The 18848-nt window shown below is 37.5% G+C and overlaps 1 protein-coding gene across 11 annotated transcripts in view; it reads left to right on the forward strand.

The window, feature by feature from the left end:
* ROBO2 (roundabout guidance receptor 2) overlaps positions 1-18848 on the forward strand; it is a 930309-nt gene that overhangs the window by 850276 nt on the left and 61185 nt on the right. For all 11 annotated transcript variants that reach the window (XM_054165756.1, XM_054165759.1, XM_054165758.1 and 8 more), the window contains exons 15-17: positions 5469-5700; positions 11142-11266; positions 13921-14092. In XM_054165756.1, coding sequence (XP_054021731.1) covers positions 5469-5700; positions 11142-11266; positions 13921-14092 — 529 coding nt within the window. The remainder of the gene's footprint in view (positions 1-5468; positions 5701-11141; positions 11267-13920; positions 14093-18848) is intronic.

Below are 18848 nucleotides of genomic sequence, written 5' to 3' on the forward strand. Positions count from 1 at the left end.
GGCAGCAGGTCCAAGCTGACGCATAGGAGGTTCCACATAAACATAAGGAAAAACTTTTTCACTGTGAGGGTGACTAAACACTGGAACAGTTTGTGGAATCTCCTTCTCAGGAGATATTCAAAACCTGTCTGGATGTGTTCTGGTGTGACCTATACTAGGTGATCCTGCTCTGGTAGGGGTATTGGACTGGATGATCTTTTGAGGTCCATTCCAACCCCTAACATTTTGTGATTCTGTGATAGGCTTGCTCCTGATTTAGCATATACTACAAAAGGAAGCCCAAATAGAAACTGTACTCAGTTTTATGCAATATAATCAATGTAATTCTATTATAACAAAAGACATATCTACATGTATTTATGTGTGTATTTACATATATAGGGGAGGGATATCTATATATATATATGTATATCTATCTAAAAGAGTCTCTGGGTGCCCCTACTGAACAAGTAACAAGTGACTAAAAGTTGGTAAGGTGAATTGTTAGGGTTGCTATGGATATCAGCTTATTGGAAAGGTCCCTCAAAGCAGTGACCCTATGCCACCTGACAAGCATTCAGGCCTCTCTAGAGTCATTTTGGAATTGCCCAAGGAAAGAAAGACACAGAAAAAAGATCTCTGGAACAGCTAATTAGAAAGTTTCCAGCAACAGGAACAAAACCAATTAATTAACCATAGTCTCTAGGAAAAACACCACTCTATCCAGAGAATAAAGTCCACACTGTTAATGTAAAATGGTTAGACAGTGTGCCTGTCGTACAAAAGGACAAAAGTGCCATGAGAGTTGTAAGACTCTTTGTGTTGACTTTCTGCAATTCAGAGAGTGAATGTCAAGGAAAGTCCTTGATTACTGAGATTCTGGCGTCCTGATTCCCAGCAAATTAACTCCAATTCCTCCCTTCTTTCTGAGATTATTTAGGGGTTACTTTATTTTCAAAATTGAGTTTACAATTTCACAATCAGTTCTCTGCTACAGTGTTCTAAGTTTTAAATATGCACATGTTATGCACAAGTATTTTGTCTGTTTTAAAAGAAAGCCAGGATTACAAAGTCAGTGTTAGAAAAAGCAAAGGAATGCCAGATGTTAGAATTTCACTGTCACTTAAATTTATTCCTCTTGTGCATGAGTATTAAAGTGTAACTGTAATTATCTGGTCATATATAGGATCTCTTCTCTATGGAGCTGTTCAACATGTCTTTTTATCTTTTTTTTTTATTCACTGTGTGTTTCTAGGTCTCATTAAAATCATACCATTGAAACCTTGCATTGAATAGAAAATGATTAGTTTGCCTCATGGGCTTGCTTATCTGTCATGCTCTCGGCTGTAACATTTTTGTGCTTCACAAATAATACTGAATTTAACACCAGAACGATAAAAATGTGTAATTGTCCTAACTTCACACAGAGAGGTGGGATGCAGAGATATTTATTGCTGATTAGAATATGCAGTGAGATATGCACACTGTTTACAAATGACTAATTTTAATTATCAAATTATTTATTTTTACTTCTATCAAAACTAGCATATGGTGTACTCCAAGCACTTTTTTTAGCTGGCCTCAACTGCAGTTCAGCACTTCTAGCTTAACTGGCCATTAAATGTACAGTTTTGTTAGTGACCAAATGTGAAATGCTTCCTAGCGTTATAAAGGAACACTGTGGTATGTGCAGGAATAAAAAATCAGTTCTTCAATATGGCAAAAGAATTGCTGATTTGAAATCCTGGCTGCCTTCTAGGAGGCTACCAGACAGAAAGATAATCTATTAACCTCTGTCTTTTAATCTGACGTTCATTTTAAATGAAGGTACTTCAATGGAAACGTCAAGACTCAGTTCCTTTAGACAGTCTTTCAGTATATCATCACCTTTTGTCTTGTTAATGTAGGACAGCTAAATGCTAGTGCTGTTTGAATTTCCACAGATTACTGAGCCTGTACTAGTGAGGTCATCACAGAGTGCAAAGTGATGCTTCCAGATGGAGAACTGCTGTGGGTGTTGATGTGGGAGCAGAGCATTTTGGAGAAGAAATTTACATACTACAGAGCATATTGCAAAATGTCTTTGGGGTGCAGACTATCAGGTTTGCCTGAAACGAGCTTATATTTGCAGAATGAACTGAATTATGAGTTTCTTAACATCTTTTTAACAACCTAATAGCCTAACCCAAATGATCTAATAGCCACTAAACCTGTCACATGTTGAGGTGTGGTTATGTGCAGATTTGACACTCAGGGAAAATGAGTTTCCTGTTGTGCAGAAATGGAGAGCTGTTACCAGTTGTGTACATATCTCCTGCACTATGTATTCATCACAAAATAAAGTGAGAAGGAGCATGCAGGTCCAATTATGCTTGTAAATCGCCTTAAAGCGTCAGGTCAGTGCTGAGCAGAACCTACCCAGTAACTGCTCTCTTCTGTCTTTCAAAGGAACATCTGATCTGCATTTTCTGTCATCTGTTGTTTGAGGGAGAAAGTGTATCTTCAGATCAGCAACTGTTGCAGCTCTCTTGAGTGGATGTCACTGCTTCTTGTACCAATTCAAGAGTGTTGAGAGTCACAAAAAAACTAGAAATATTCTCTTATCCCAGTATTCAGTGCAGAGTTCCTGCAAACCCTGTAATAATGTTAAGTGCTTTATACGAGGAAGCAGCAGCCACATATAAAGAAAGAGTACCTAGAAATTATAGCATTCTTACATCACATAATGGAGCATTTTTCTGTAACTCTGCCTATGTGTGAGTGTGTACCAGACTTAAAAGTTATTTGATGATTAACACATCTGAATGCAGTTCTTTAACATAAGCATATTTTTTAGGGGCCTGCTGTTGGCTTGACATATAATTACCATATAACAAATGGAGGCAACTATGAAGCCACAGTCTTTTTATTATATATAAGACTGTGTGCATAAATATAGACATATATTTGTATACATGTATATCCATACATGTAAAAACATATATGTATGTGTATATGTATACTTCACAAGTATCTCTGGTTAATTCATGTGTTTACCCAAGAGTAGTCTTTTTTTACTGATCAGAAAAACTCCAAACAAAACCAAAAAATTCCCACCTTTCCAAATAAGTGAAGTGCCCTCTAAGTAGTTTCCCAACATGTTGACCATATGAAAGGCCCTGCTCATTCAGACTTTAGGTGGCAGTGAGGGATAGCTTCATAGCCTCTCCTTGATACTGAGTGCATGCAGTGGTACTGGGTGTTTATAGAAATCATTAAAAATTCATAGTATTTTTCTTTGTAAGTACCATTCCAGACCCTCAAAAGTGGAATCAGTCAATAATCTGAAATTCATACAGATGACTCAAGCCCTTCTGGAATCAAATTCTAACTGAAAACTCTGGAAAACTTGTATGAGGCCCCAAATCAGTGCACAGATGCATGACAACCTTGTTGTGCTACTGTTTTCTATTTCCATATTCCTTGTATTGTTTGATCTCTTAGGCTAGGAAGTTGGAAGTCTAGGAGGAAAAGAGCTGTATGAGTAATTTGTATTTTGCCTATATGTAAGCAGATATGAAAGTGTGATGGACTCAAAATTAGTATAATACAGGTGTACTGTAGGGGTCTGATTGCATTTGTGTTTGTAGCATGCCATACAAAACACTTTCCATACTGTTTTGTAGCAACACACCATTACTCTTCAGTTAACTGCGAATTTTCTCTACTAGGCAGCAGTCAGTAGAGCTGAAAAGCACAATAAAGACAAAACTGAAAGTTCTAACAAACTTATACTGTCTTTCAGTGTAGCTAGGCAGGAATCAAAGTCAGTATTTTGTTATTAAACATCATATCCTTATATTGTAATTTAGGTAGAGAATATGTATTATACGGTGCACAAAAGCATTATTCTTGCTGATTTTTGTAGTAAACATGAGGTTCATAAAGTCTTCGTGTCCGTAAAACATTTAGTTAATCAAAGTCAAACGTGGATAAAACAATTTACTCTGATTTACAGACTCCCTTCATCTGGAAACAGCTGCTTAATGTTCTTCTTAAAAACACAGCTTGATTCTTTCGGTATTAACAAGCTATTATTGTGAGTTATATCCCTCTTCCAGTGCATAAATTCACTTAAAGTGAATGTAGAGAAGTTTATAAAATGCAAGCTTAATGTTGTTATAACATATGTTGCAAGGTTTTTAACAGTGACAGTTTTGATGAAAGACATTTCTGCTTTGCTCTCATAAATAAAGCTTTCTTCTTGCTTGCCCTGCTTTTTAATGTCTAAGAATCTGTGTCCTCTCTGAATGCCTCAATAAACTGTAACGAGATTACAGAAGTGCAATAGACCCTGGTTTGTGTTTTCAGCTCTAAATTCATTTATTCTTAAGAGAAGTCAAACAAATGTATCTCTAATTCTGAAATATCTTTGAGCCAGCAAGCTGTCAAGGACAGAAAAGAAATCCAACTTGTTGAATCTTAGTTATAACCCAGAGATTTACTGAAAAATAGACTTGTTATTTCTGTTGCACTTACTTTGACTCTTTATTTGATGACTACAGAAGCAGCTGGATTTTGTTTGATTTTATCTATTTTGACTTTTTTTTTTGGGGGGGGCAAACATCATGCAAACATCATAACAGCTTGAATTGCTTTGTGCCTTCTTTAGCCCAAAGAGGAAAAAAAATGCATGCAACTGCTCCAAGATAAAACACATCTTAAGTTTTTCCTTCAAATAAAAATCTTAATAGCTCTGATAGGTTAGAATTGTTTAACTTCTATGTATGGCCCAATCTTGAATGGTGTTTTCCTAGCAACACAAAAAAAGTATAAACCAAAACCTACATTCCATATCCATTTGATGGTCTGAGAGCATCACAACTCCAGGATGCAAAGAGAGTGCTTAGACTGTGAACACAAGAAACAGCAGATGTGCTTGGAAGTTGTTTTCTCCGCATCTGTCTTATGTTTATTTTACTTTCCTGAGCATCTCATGAAAAGATGAACTGTGAGCCAAATAATAGACTAACTGAAAGCATCTAGGGTATCTTCAAAGACTTGTTCTTTTCTGAAAAGAGTTTGTTTTAATTCTCTTCTCCTGCTTCAGCACATCGGTAGCCAAGATGTGCTTAATAAGTTTACATGCAGTAAGCATTATGCCAAAGTTCTATGTTCATGATTTGTTGCAGGAGTGGAGCCTTGCTTTGTGATTTAAGGTGGTATTTGTCATGATATATAAATCTGGAGAAAGTAAAATAGAAATTACAAGTAATAGTAATAAGAAGTAATGTGAGAAAAATGGGGTTTAGAGTTAATGGTTTTTAGAGTTAACAGCGACTTTAGAAGTCAGTTTGATTTCAAAATTCAGAATCTAAATCAACTGCTAAGTTTTTCTTTTTCATGAAGACAAAAATATTCCAGGCAAACATGGGTGGGTTTTTTTTTTTTTCCTTTTAATACAGTTTCATTACTATGTTTATTGATGTATTGTTTAATGCCATTTCTAGGTTGACCGCCAGTCACAGTTTATTCAGGGCTACCGAGTGATGTATCGCCAAACATCTGGCCTGCCTTCTCCAGCTGTATGGCAGAACCTGGAGGTCAAAGTCCCAACTGAGCGCAGTGCTGTCCTTGTCAGCTTGAAAAAAGGAGTCACTTACGAAATTAAGGTTCGCCCTTATTTCAATGAATTCCAAGGAATGGACAGCGAATCAAAGTCTGCTCGTACCACAGAGGAAGGTTAGTAAAACGGTCAGGAAAGCAAGAGGCTTCCAGGTGTAGCAGGAGAGATGAAATCAAGAGTGGCCATTTTGATTATTGTATCTATGTATTTGTTTCTTCCATGTGATTTCTTTTTGTTGGATATAGGGTTTGCATTATATATTCAGGTTTGTGTTGTAAGTATTCCTTAAGAAGGCAGTGACCCAGTCATAGAACGGTCTGGGTTGGAAGGGACCTCCGAAGGTCAGCTAGTCCAATCTCCATACATTCTTCTGGCTGATATGTTCATCTAATGTACAGGTGGCTTTGGGTCTTCCAGAAAGTGTGCTTTGCAGCCATTCTTTTATAACTGGTGTTGCTGCAATAAAAGACATTGGTCAGCACTTAGAAAATGCAACTAATAAATGAAGTGTTTTACAGATAATTGTTTGGTATTTTCTGAATGGATAACGATGTAGATGAACAGCTTGACTGGGAAAAGGGGACTAGTGAGGCCAGATATTTAAATAGTCTGATGGAAGTCCTGTCCTCAAGGGTAGCATGCCACTTCATTGTTTCTGTTAGCACACTGTACATTAAACTGCCTTATTTAGTTCTTCAGAGGATTTCCTGAAGTACCTCTCAGGGCTCTGTGAAATGTGCAGGATACAGACACAGCAAATAGTTTACATTACAGAAATTCACGAGTATGTATCTATAGCATGTAGCTTGGCATATAGTTCTGCTAAAATACTCCAAGGCTGTTATTTTCAATTGAAAAGGGAGGAAGGTGAGATACAAGTAATTTTAATCTTTGTCTCCTAGAAATGTACAAGAAATCTGTCTTTCTGCCTATTTAATACAATCTTTGAGTGGAGAATCTCTCCTGCAAAAGTAGGATGATCATAACAATGAAGATTCATCTTCTTTCTGGTTCATTGATTTCTTTCAAAGCAAGGGAAGGAGATACCTGTGAAGATTCAAAATGCCCATCTGGTTTCAATGAGTTTTAAGTTCACTCTCTCCTTCCTACTGAAGATGCATTAATCGTTTATAGTAGTCTCCTGAGGTTTAGTTTAGTGCTGATTGCCAAGTACTTTTTAATTCTAGAAAGGACTCACTTATTACACTTTTCTCTTTCCTTTGTTATGATTATTGCCCTACAAGTAATAATCTTGAAGATAACTTGGTTGACATTCGTACTTTAGAGATGAGGAAATTCAGTGTTCTGCAGTATGTACAAGGCATCGTTCAAGCATGATTTAGAATGTGGGGCTTTATGGTTCCCATTCCTCTGTTCAGTCTATAAAGCCCAAAGAAGTAGTAAAGAATATCTTTGCAACAGTCTGAACAAAGCTTTACAAGAAAAAAAAACAAAAAGGAAAGTTGAATAAAACTTTCCAGAGATGAAATTTATTTTCTAGACTTAAAATGATGGATTTTCTCCCCTCACTATTAGGTTGTTTTTCTCTTGTCCAATTTCAGTTGATTTTTGTTGTCTATTTAGTACATTTTCCTAAAGGTAAATTAAGAACTGCTGAAAAAGAGAGAAGATTTTGTATCTCCTGCCTATTTCTATAAAATATTTGAGGAAATGACATTTTCTTTTATAAATCTTAGTTCCCAGCAGACCCTGTCAGGTAATTTTGTACTATAAAGGCCACTTTATTCATGTGGAATAACTCTCCACATAGTGAAGATTTAAAGAACTTTTCTTGCCTACAGATATATATAACTCACAGCCTGGGACCCACTCTATAAATGAATATAAGCTTCAAGGGGTCTGTTTACAAGTATCTCTCTCAAAAAAGCATTAGCCTATAACATGTAGTATTATCACCAGACAAATGTCAACCCCTGTAAACAGTACTCTTGCTTCAGTGATAAGTACTTCCATGAGAAATTTAAGAAACTCAGTAGGTGCAGTTCTACAGATATTTCTTTTAATTGCTCACATTATCTTTGTAGTTATATTGGTGTTCATAGACTTTAAAAATATCATCATCTGAATGATTAATGATAGTGCTGTGCTCCTTACCCGATGAAGTTGGCAGTCTGTTTAAAGGTATTAAAGATATCCCACTTGCTGTGTCACCTGTGATTGCATTTCTAAAATAAGCTTTTTTTAGACTTGACTTTTAAAAAATGTCACCTATCCTTTTTTTTTGTTTTGTTTGACAATAATGTGGAAAATTGATACATGCATTGGAAGTTTTTTGCAGCATCAAAGCAAACGGCCCCGGTAAAGGCAACCAACCAAGAGGTAGTAGCTAATTTCTGCAGAATCAGATTTCACATGCAATATAACTTCTGAGGCCTATCTCCAGAAATCAATTTTGCTGCAGTTAGACATTTCCTTTAGATCAGACATTTGTCACAGTTCAGTATCCATCCATCTCCTGCCACTTTGGCCTTGTGAAGGTAACAAATGGAATCCTGTTTGTCTGCGTTTGGCAAAGATGAGCAGCGATTTGGGTTCTTTCATATCTGTACGAAGAAGCTGAGCACTGGAATAATTGACCTGTCAAGAAGCAGGCAAGGTGTTCTCTCCACAAGCCATCAGCAAGGAAAATGGAAAAAACCCAGGCTTTAAAATGTTATTTTTCAGCGTGGCTTGTTTAATAACTGCAGCAGTGTCAGGCAAGTCGCTTAATTTATATCTACCTTGGTGCCAACTTACAGAGTGATATTATCAGAGAGAGAGTGATACTATCTACGTATACACATATGAAAAGAACTAAATATTTTAATCTATAATTTACACTATTTCTTTCACACTTGCTCTAAATAAAGGTGATTTATTTCCCCCTTCCCAATTACTTCCATTGTTTTAAATCTCTTTTGGAACAACTTTGTACAGTAGTATTTGCTCTGCATACTGTTTGTCATCACAGAAATGTGACAGTTGGTAATGGAAGTGTCCTTAGCTTTTTTCAGCTGCTGTCTTGTTAATTTCTCCTTGCTTTAGTGCTGCTCTTAAAAGGATACTTTCAGCTGCGTTCATCAGCTGCAATTTTACTTTTGCTTCAAATTTATGATATATTCTCTCAACATCCCCAACCTGACACACTGGTAGAATATTAACTAGAATATTCATGTAGTTTAAATGCAAAGACAAATTAATACAGTATGTTTTTCTTTAGAGTATGGTGTTCATTTTGCATTTCATTAGCATTTACTCTCTCTCTCTCCATTTACTCTCTCTCTTTCCCCCTCTGTGTTTCCAGGTATGTGTATATGTGCCTTTTGTGTTTGTGGATGAAAGTAAATAAATTTCAGCCAGTTGTTCCATTGTATTTAAAACCAACAATGAGTTATAGGGTGTTAAGCTTTTTCTGATTATTGTTTTCCTGTATAAAGTTGCTCCAATGAATATTGCACATACATGTTTATTCACAGGTTTCTTGTCACTGAATAACTTGACTTTTAAAAAGTTAAATTTTTTTTGCTGGGTGGAAAATTATTTCACTTGCCATAAAATACACAATGAACTATTAACTTCACCAATTTTGTGCTTTGTACAATTGCAAGGAGTACCCCAAGGCCACCTTTTTATGCTTCACTTGAGTGGGCTAAGAGTCAAATCATGAACAGTACAGCTCCATTTTCCCCCTCCTCTACACTGTTTCATTTCATCATTCAAGGTCACAAGGACTCTGCCAAGCACTATCTGCTTTGCAGCTGAACCAGCATCAGAATACATACTTGTCACAATGTGGAGCCTCACAGGACAGTAACACATGTATAATTTTTCTTCTAAAATATCTTTTTCTAATGTAATCTTGCATGGTCCCTTGTCCTCGCCTCTGATAACCCGGTTTGAAGTTGTGTGATTCCCGCAACAGGCTATTCCAACTCTTCAGGGTTATCAGGGTAAGGATTTGAGCTCAGTTCTTTGAGCCTGTGCCAGGTCAAGTGCTGAGGACCATGCGGAGTGGGAGCATAGCCAGTCTCAAAGAGGCCACGGGGAACAAAAGGAAATCTGAATTGACTCATGAGACTTGGATACTCCTGATATCCATGGCTGTGCTTAGTTGTGTCAAACCTGATAGACTTTAATAAAAGAAGCCAGTGGCTCTTTGCAAGCAGGAGTATCTGTTAAAGATAAGATTGGAGTCCTGTTGCTATAAAGCTTAGCAGTGAAGGATTCCTCCTTCACTGTAGACCAGGGGACTGGAATGGGGGACACACTAGGTGAAAAGCTGTACTGGAGAGGTATCACTACATACCCACTTCATTAGTTCACACTTTCCTAGCATATTTCTATCAGTTTTCTTGAAGACTGTATAGGTAAATGGAATAGATGAACGGTATGACTAATAAAGTGCTGCTGTTATCAATAATTTTTTCACACAGGGACTACACCTTAATATATTTCAGTATAGTAAATATACCTTAACATAATTAAATATATTAAACATTTGACTTTGGTGACTTAGCTTGCCACTGCAATGGAGTTTCAACACTTGCCAAGAACTAAGTGGGGAGGCAGGGCACAAGAATTGTTAAGTGGCAGAAGAGGGACATATGCCACAGCCCTCTGCCATGGCAGCTGTAGCTCTGGTGGGAGAGCCCTCGCGTGGAGATGCAGCAGATGCTTACAGAGGGGGCTTTTCCATCATGAAACTGCTGCACCATTTCCCAAACATGTTCTGAGCCAACAAAAGCACCCTGCTGCTGGTGTAGCTGCAAGAGGGGCTTTGCCAACATAGCTCTGATCACTAATAGCCGTGATTATTTATTTTTTTTCTCCACACTTCTAGCCAGCGTAGCAAGGCTGGCAAGCAGCTGTGTGTCGAGATGGCCTTGAAACACAATGACCAGCCAAACAGTTGCAAACAGCTCAGCTGAACAGGACTGTGAAGAGAAAGCAATTTGCCAAGAGAAGAGGAGATAAATATATAGCTGACCTAAGTTAGGTCCTCCCTTGTTCACTGACATCTGGTGTAAAGCCCTAAATGCTTAAACTCTTCCACCTAGGAGTTACAGGGTTTTATGTTTAAACCTTTTAAGTTAATGTTTTCCTGGAGAATAAAAAGGAAACATACAAACAAAATCCTTAAATGTCTGCTGCTCACATTATTATTATTATTATCATCATCATCATCATCATCACCACCATCATCATTATTATTATTATACCATGTAGGGAAAGAAGAATCAAAATAATTTTCAGGCCAGGTGAAGCAGCCTCCCATTATGCACTTCCAGTGCAAACTGAAGATATACTAAATATAAACAAATGTTATTTCTACTGACTCTCCATGGCCATAAATTCCACATTGTCATTCAGCACTATGCTTCTTTTCAGAAAGGTATTTTTCACAATTGTCAGAACCTAACAAAATGTACATACCTAGGGCTGCAGGGAGTGTGAACTTTATATACTGTCTGCTTGCCCTTACACTGTTTCAGCAAAATTAGTGCTCTAGCAAATGGATTAATATCTTGCTTCTATTTGTTCCCTCTCCTTGGTATAGCTCCAAGTGCCCCTCCTCAATCTGTTACTGTCCTGACAGTTGGAAACCACAACAGTACGAGCATCAGCATCTCCTGGGATCCTCCCCCTCCAGATCACCAAAATGGAGTCATTCAGGAATACAAGGTAGAAATGATGTCTAATAGGAGGGTTGTGTATGTAAGGAAACAGACTGTTTGAATTACAGAACAATACCACTGTTTATGAATTTAGACACTGACAGCATTTATAGCTGCCCATATAATTATATGGAGAAAGAGGACTGACTGCTTATGGATATTTTTTTTTTTTACTAGTGCTACTCCTATGCTAAAAGCAAAAATATATCATGAACTAGATCTCAAAGAGAGCTGTAATTTCCACCTAATTTGCAATGCTTCCCTTTCTTGCTTTCCCCTGCTGTAGAATGAGAAGGATGTATTTTTTTTAAGGGCTCCTGCGTTCTCAAGATCGGTAGTGAAGTCTCAGGTTTAGAGTGCCTTCAATCGGCGAGAGAAGCTGACAGAAAATATACCTCTTCTTTCCCCTGCCAAAATGCTAACCCTAACACTTTAAGGTCAAATTCAAGGACTCTGGCTCTGGAATAATACAGGACTAACTGTCAAGATTCACAACTTAAAATGCTAGCTTACTGGATGCAAGGAACAGATTGAACACCACTACTCTATCTGGAGTTTCTTATATGAGAGTCACCTGCTTGTATTTTGTCCTTTATTTCTTTGATGGCTTAAGGTATCTACTCCTTATGCAATATCTTAAATTTTGTTACAGTCTGTTGTTCCCCAGTAAAGTCACTTTTTGGGTGAAGGATTACAGAGAAAATGATTGGGTAAGGTTCAGTATTTGTCACAGGCTTGTGACCAGGAACATGCTCTTTGTTAAGTAACTTTGCTGTGTGTGGCTTGTATACCTAGTGTGAAATTTTTAATTGAAACAAATGAAAGCAGCTTTGACAGTCCCTCAAAGGGTGTAAGTACTGGCTGCAGTCCATTTCACACAAAAATATGTTTTGTTTTTATTCCCTTGCTGTGCCTTGGGGGAGTACTGCATCAAGAAGGAAAAGATTGCTTGACTTAAATAATTGTTCAGCCTCTTCCAGTTTCGTCAGAGGCATGCAGTAAATGCTTACAATATTTATGTTTAGCTTTGCATTTATTTTATTCAATATCAAGATTTATTAATCCCAGTATTTTCTTGATTCATTTTTCATATCAATTAAAAAGTATCTTTTGGCTTAATTAGTCGATATTAGACACCAAGGGCTTATAGGCAAATAAGGAAAGCATGCTCCTAAACCACAAAATATGCAGACATGAAACAAAGCAGGCTCATGGTTAGCAAAAACCATGTTACAGGTGAGTGCTTAGAATTCAAGGCTGTTTACAAAACCAGCTGGAGTCACCACCTTTCCATCCGTTCCGTGTTACATTAGGTGGCTACCTGATTAGTGAGCTAGCTACAATTAATATCATGCAGAATCTGATATGTCCTTGGGTAGAAAGTGACTGCCAAGGTTTCTGAAACAAATGTTTCATTTGTTGATTTCTGTATGTGTTCCTTATGTTGATTCCACTTCAAGCATCAGAGTACCTGTGAATTAATTTATCAATTAAATTAAGGGCATCTTGTAGCTGATGGCACCTAAAACCAGGACAGACAAGGAGTGAAAAGGAACTAATGCAGCCGTTTCTTACCCTGAAACATTCTGGCCTGCCAGTAGGATCTACTTGAGCTTAGGAGAACAACAGTTTCTTTTGATCTTCAAATCTTACTCGGTGTTTCACAGAGAAGTATAAGGCGTGAGAAAACACTGAGAAGGGTTAAAAATGAGGGTGAAGAGATCATTACTATTGCTTAGACTCATGGGTTGGTTGCTGATAGTGGCTTCTGCACTTAGAATTATGTATTGTACATCAGATATCTTCATCCATTGATTTTCTTGAGGGGTGGTAAATGCTTTCTTTAATAATACAGAAGCGGTATATGCAGATAACATTAACTGAAGAAGGATCCCTGAAAGGTCTTAGTTTTGAAACTTCTCCAGAAAAGCTTATGCAAAAAAACAAGGGGGAGAAAGAAGTCTGAATTCATAGACTGTTCTCATCACACAATTCCAATTGAGAATATAGAGTGCTGCTTCTGTTTAATTAGAGAGTAATTGAGTGAGGAACTGATATCTGGATTCCTGAACAATGTAAGTAATCATAAAAGCAGCAGTAAAAAGTGAAATTCTAATTCTTCCATTTCAGAAAGTTCATGTAGCCATGCTGTGCAAAGAACATGTTGTGGAAAGAAATTGAAAGCATTTTGAAACTTATTTATTCTATAATACTTTCAGAAGTGTGCTTGTATTATGTTGTCCTTTGGCTATTCAATGGGAAAGTAAGACTGAAAAGTATTTGGTATTTTTTAAGGAAAGGTTTGGTGGGAATCATATTCCTGAACAAGATTTCAATTAGTGTATAACAGCTCTTTATCACTTAGATGATTCTGATCTATGCCTCCATGATGTGTAATCACAGAATTTGCACTCCATGGAGAGCCACAGCCTAGAGAGCTATTTGCAAGTATTCTTTGCAGCTCTCTTGGTCCTGTGCTAATCTGGGATAGTTTGCTGAGCCAAATCATCCCAATTCCAGATACTACTCCTGGACAGTAACATTGTTCAGAAGTCTAATGTCTTAGATTGTCATGTAATACCTTGGTATGTCTTATCTATACATGATTGCTTATCAATATGAAGAATTGTGTATTTTTTAACACATCAACTTTTGTCCCAGATCTGGTGCCTAGGTAATGAGACTCGATTCCATGTCAACAAAACAGTAGATGCAGCCATTCGGTCTGTAGTAATAGGTGGCCTATATCCAGGTATTCAGTACCGTGTGGAAGTTGCTGCAAGCACCAGTGCAGGTGTGGGAGTAAAAAGTGAGCCACAGCCCATAATAATTGGTAAGTGATTGTTTGTTTTGTTGTTTTGTTTTTCCTGTTTCATAAATCACTTTCATAAATCACTTTTGGAAGCCTAAAAATCCATGGGTCAAAAGAGGACATTTGAATTGAGATAGTTAGCTTGTAACATCCCACTTCCTGCTGACCTTGTGTCTTCCCTTTATGCAGAGTTCTTGCAGCCACTGGAGGGAAATACATTCCCAGGATAGATGAGAAAATGCAGATTTCATAATGAAACTGATTTAATACATTTTTTAATGGATTTACCACTTCTGTATGTTGACAGATTTATGGAGCTAACAGCTCAAGCTCCCTTTTCCTCCTGTTCAGATGACTATCATATTACCTTCCTTGTATCATTGATGCCTAAGGCTCTCTTCAGTTGTTTTCTGAAAATTTGAAGTCAGTGTTTCTCAGGTATCTCAAGCAGACAGGCTTCCTCTGTCAATGAGTAAGTGGCCTCTAGTCCAAATAGAGAGCAAAAAGTAGCGCTCTCATCTTTGCCTTTGAAATGCCTGTTTCTTGGTAGTGGTTTCCATGCTGAATTAATTTCCTGACCTGGGGGAAGCACAGATTCTGTTTCTTCTGAGTTTTTTCTCAAGTATAAAGTATAAAGGCAAGAGCAATATAGGAAGGGTCAGAATATGAGAAGTGGCTATATTCAGCAAAACTGAATTCAGCTGTACAGAGCAGCACCCCTTTTGTGTGTGTAATACAAGAATTTTTTGCTTTTATCTGAATAAGGTAGTTATTACTGAAATGGGCTTCTGTTTGCTTGTTGGTCTCTTGTTATTATTAAATATTTTCTTTCTAGATAATATTGTCAATACAATGTCCCAACCATGAACTATTCTGTTATGTGTAGACCTTTAGAAAATGCCATTCCCTAAGCATTGCTTAAATAGTTGATTATATTCAGGTTCCCTGTTCATCAAAACAGAAACTGGGATACATTGGCTTTTCAATATATTATCATGGAGAAAGAAATGTAAGAATGGAGGTGAAAGGAGCACTGCTTTTAGAAAAAGGCAGCCACAGAAATTACGGGGTGGGGGTGTGTGTGGATTTTTTAGAGCTGAAAACAAGAACTTGATTTTTTGCAATACAACAAGCCTGTCATCCAGTAGGCCTGATTTTTGCACCTCTTTGTAAGTAACTGACTTTGTGAGACTAGTCTTTCACTGCATTTGCTTTGAGCAGGACTTATTTTTCTCATTTCACTAGGGAGTCCATCTAACTAGTCACTAAATTCACAGGATTGATCCTGGCAAAACCTTTACATGTGTTTCATTTTAAGCCTTGAGTCACTGAAAGGGTTGCGACTTAAACTTGCATCCAAGTGCTTTGCTGGGTAATTCCCAGAATGCTCATCACTGCGTCTAGGTACAAACACCCTGACTTCTCCTTACAAAACATTACTATAGTCAAGATTTAAATATGGAGAGATCTGTACTGGTTCAGGAAGGAAGAAAAGGATGTTAGGATGCAAATGAAGTACAAAAGAAAGAAAAATGCAAATTGGCATTTAGAAACTTAATTTTGCTTCATTAAACTTAAGTGTGACATTTATTGGCTGCTTAACTGATTCCAGAATATCTGCTTCAACACGTTTGTCTGGTGGCATCTTTTACATTTAAGAGACCTTTGCATGAAAAGTAAAGGGGCATGTTTGGTCACACAATATTGATATGCTAAAAAGCCTCACATAGGAAAACAGCAATAAAGTCGGAGATAACGGCAATGTTGGTTAATGTTATAGCTATTATTTCTCCTTGTCAGCTGGCCTGTTCACGCTTACATTCCATCATAGGCAATAATAATAAGAGGAACAGCTGCAAACTTTCACAGTAATAGGTACAATCGAAGCTGATGTGTCTAATTAATTTTTGGTCCAACAAATTAGTTTTGTTCTTCGTTACTCTCCAATGGGAGGAAGACATTATATTTCATTATGTTTTTCTCTTCAGGAACAATGGAGCATTACAGGTCACACACTTCCCTTGTCTGTGTTCTGATTAGTTGAACTGACAGCATTGTTACAGAAACACCTCCACGCTAAGAAATAGCACACTGGTACCTTGGATGACACATCTATTACTTCTGCTTAAATATTATATCAAGAAATACAAAACTAATGCTGTTTGTTTCCCCAAACTCCAATGATTAGATTAATTCTACGAAACATCAGTGGGTAACATCAGTCTGTATCCATTTATTTTTTAGTCATTGAATTGACAAAGCGTGTGTTGTTTTGACATTTAAATGAATGATTACTTTTACAGTTGTAATTGCTAGATGCTGAAGGGTAAGAACAGAGACTGCAAACTTCAGAAGGTAATTTGGAGACAGATTGCACCTCTCCCTGGAAGGAGAGGGAGAACATGAAGTCCACTGAAAGCTTGCCTGCAATTTGCTCTCACATCTTCCATTCTCAAAAGACTGCTTTCTGACCTTTAAGAAGAAAATGAGGTCTTCAGACTTTTTTGGAGGCTTTATCAGGAAGTTATTTTCTTGAGTACAAGCGTGTCTGCTCCCAAAGCCGACGTTTCTGAAGTGATTCCCTGCATGCTTTTCTCCATGGAAGCACAACTGCCTCCAAAGCAGCATCGGCATTACCTGTTTCCTTGCCATCCTGCTGCTTTTACTTCTGCTCCAAAGGGCACAGAAATTAACTGAAAGTTAATGGCAATTAGAGCAACATCAACTCCCGTGCTGATTTATACTAAAAAATCAATTGTGTGCCTGGAATGGCATGCTGTATAGTGCCACTTTCTATTAGTTTTACTCTCCGCACTTCCTCTTTCAGCTCTGGGGTGCACCTGTTGGATTAGTTCCATTGGCTGATAAAAGAGCCACAACTACCTCCCTTCTTTTCCTTGTCACAGGTGCTCACTGTGTTTTCTTCTGCATCAGGACTGCATACCACTGAACTTTTGGACACATCAAGAAAAAATATGAAATTACTGGAAAGGACAGTGGTAGCTACCAGCCCCTACCTTTAGTAAAGCTTACCAGCATGGCCAGTGTAGACTGGTACATGATAGTAGTACTGGTGTACTGTCTTTTTATACATTAGCAGGCATAGTCTGTCAGCATCCTTCTGTGGGACCTACTTTGTTTGCTGGAAGCTTGTTTTGTTTCTTGCACAGAATTACTGAAAGCAAGCCAAGCTCTAGCACAGTTTGAACAGTCTGTTTGCAAAAGCAGACAGTTACTATTACTAAATATTGATGTGGTGCTGAAAGAGAGAAAGCTTAATAAAATCACTGGGATCATTATCAGTGTGATAGCAATGTAATGCAGGGCTTCTCATTTCTTTATAACCCAACTTGGGGCCTGAAGCTGTGTCTCAGTTGAGGCAGTGCTGGGACAGAGCGAGTCCCTGTGGCAGGGATCAGGCAGGACAAAGGAAGGCACACTCAGCCCTGCTGACCATTGGCAAGGTGTCCTCACTCACAACTTGACTGATGTAAACTCTGGGTCTTCTGTAAAGAGGTGTCCCTGGAAACAAAATTGGAAGTGTCAGACTTCTCACATCTGCTTTAGCCAATGACCTTATTTGTCTGTTTTAGGCTGAAGCCAGTTTGCTGACACGGGGGCTGTTTTTTTGAAAGAAGTGATCAATGAATGTAACCACTGATGAATTATAGTAAAGTTATCTGTATCTTTTCACAGAAAGACATAATGCTACATTACTATTAATAATTTTCTTTTAACTGACCATTTCTGTGGTTTATTGCCATATTCTGCTACAGTTCTGTATGTGCGATAGACTCTCACAGCTGAGAATCATAGTATCTCCGTCTGCTTTGTCTCACCAGAGTACCTACTCTTGCAGCTTTTCAGCATGCACACAGGCATCTGATAATATTGCATAAACATTTCAAGGACAGAGCTATGTAAATGCTTTTACCAAAATTTAAGGATATTTCTGTCACCAATTTCAAACCTGGACATGTGAGCAATTTTTGTCAAATGCACATATATGTGCATACAATCAATATTGAGGGGTTAGGTTTGGTTGGGTTTTTTAACCCCAGAAAAAGATGTTCCACACTTCCTAATTTTAAAGTTAACCATTTTTGACAAGGGAAAGTTTGAAGTAAAAAAGTGCTGGCCCTGGCCCAGCATGCTTTAGCATTTTGTGAATTTCCGTTCACAATTTTTGTAAGCATTTGTCTTCAAGGCAGACATCAAGTTTTCCTTTTAGAAACATTTTCCTTTTAGAGACGTAGAGCAAAAAAGAACAGTGGGAGCATCTGCAAATGTACAGTTTTCTAATGTAATATACAGAATTTAAGAGCCTATATAGTGATATTTTGATGCCTGTCACTTTAATTCATATACTACATCATAATTATTTCTTACAGGGTCATGTTAAGAATTTTTTGTGCCTAATCTAGGTGAGGAAAAAAATAGCACCTGTTGCTCTGATTGTTTAGAAGTTACAGTTAACTGATTTTTTTTGCTTTGTGTCAAAACTGGTACAATTAGGACTTATGTAAATTGTTCTCCTCATGAAATAATTGCTGGAAAATGCATCTTTGCCCCAGCTGAAAATGCATACATTTTAGTTTTTCTTTTAAATTTGGAAAGCCTAGGACACAGCAAAAGCAAAGCAGTTAACTAAGAATTTTTGTCCTGTTGATAATGAAAGAAGAAACTACCTTTTGATGTTGCAGAGTATTTTATAAGTGGATGAAGCTATTTTTTGATTGTTTTACTTGTTTGCTTTTTTAATTGATTTTCTGTGATC

This window comes from Dryobates pubescens, chromosome 12 (assembly GCF_014839835.1).
Source record: "Dryobates pubescens isolate bDryPub1 chromosome 12, bDryPub1.pri, whole genome shotgun sequence".
Taxonomy (NCBI): domain Eukaryota; kingdom Metazoa; phylum Chordata; class Aves; order Piciformes; family Picidae; genus Dryobates; species Dryobates pubescens.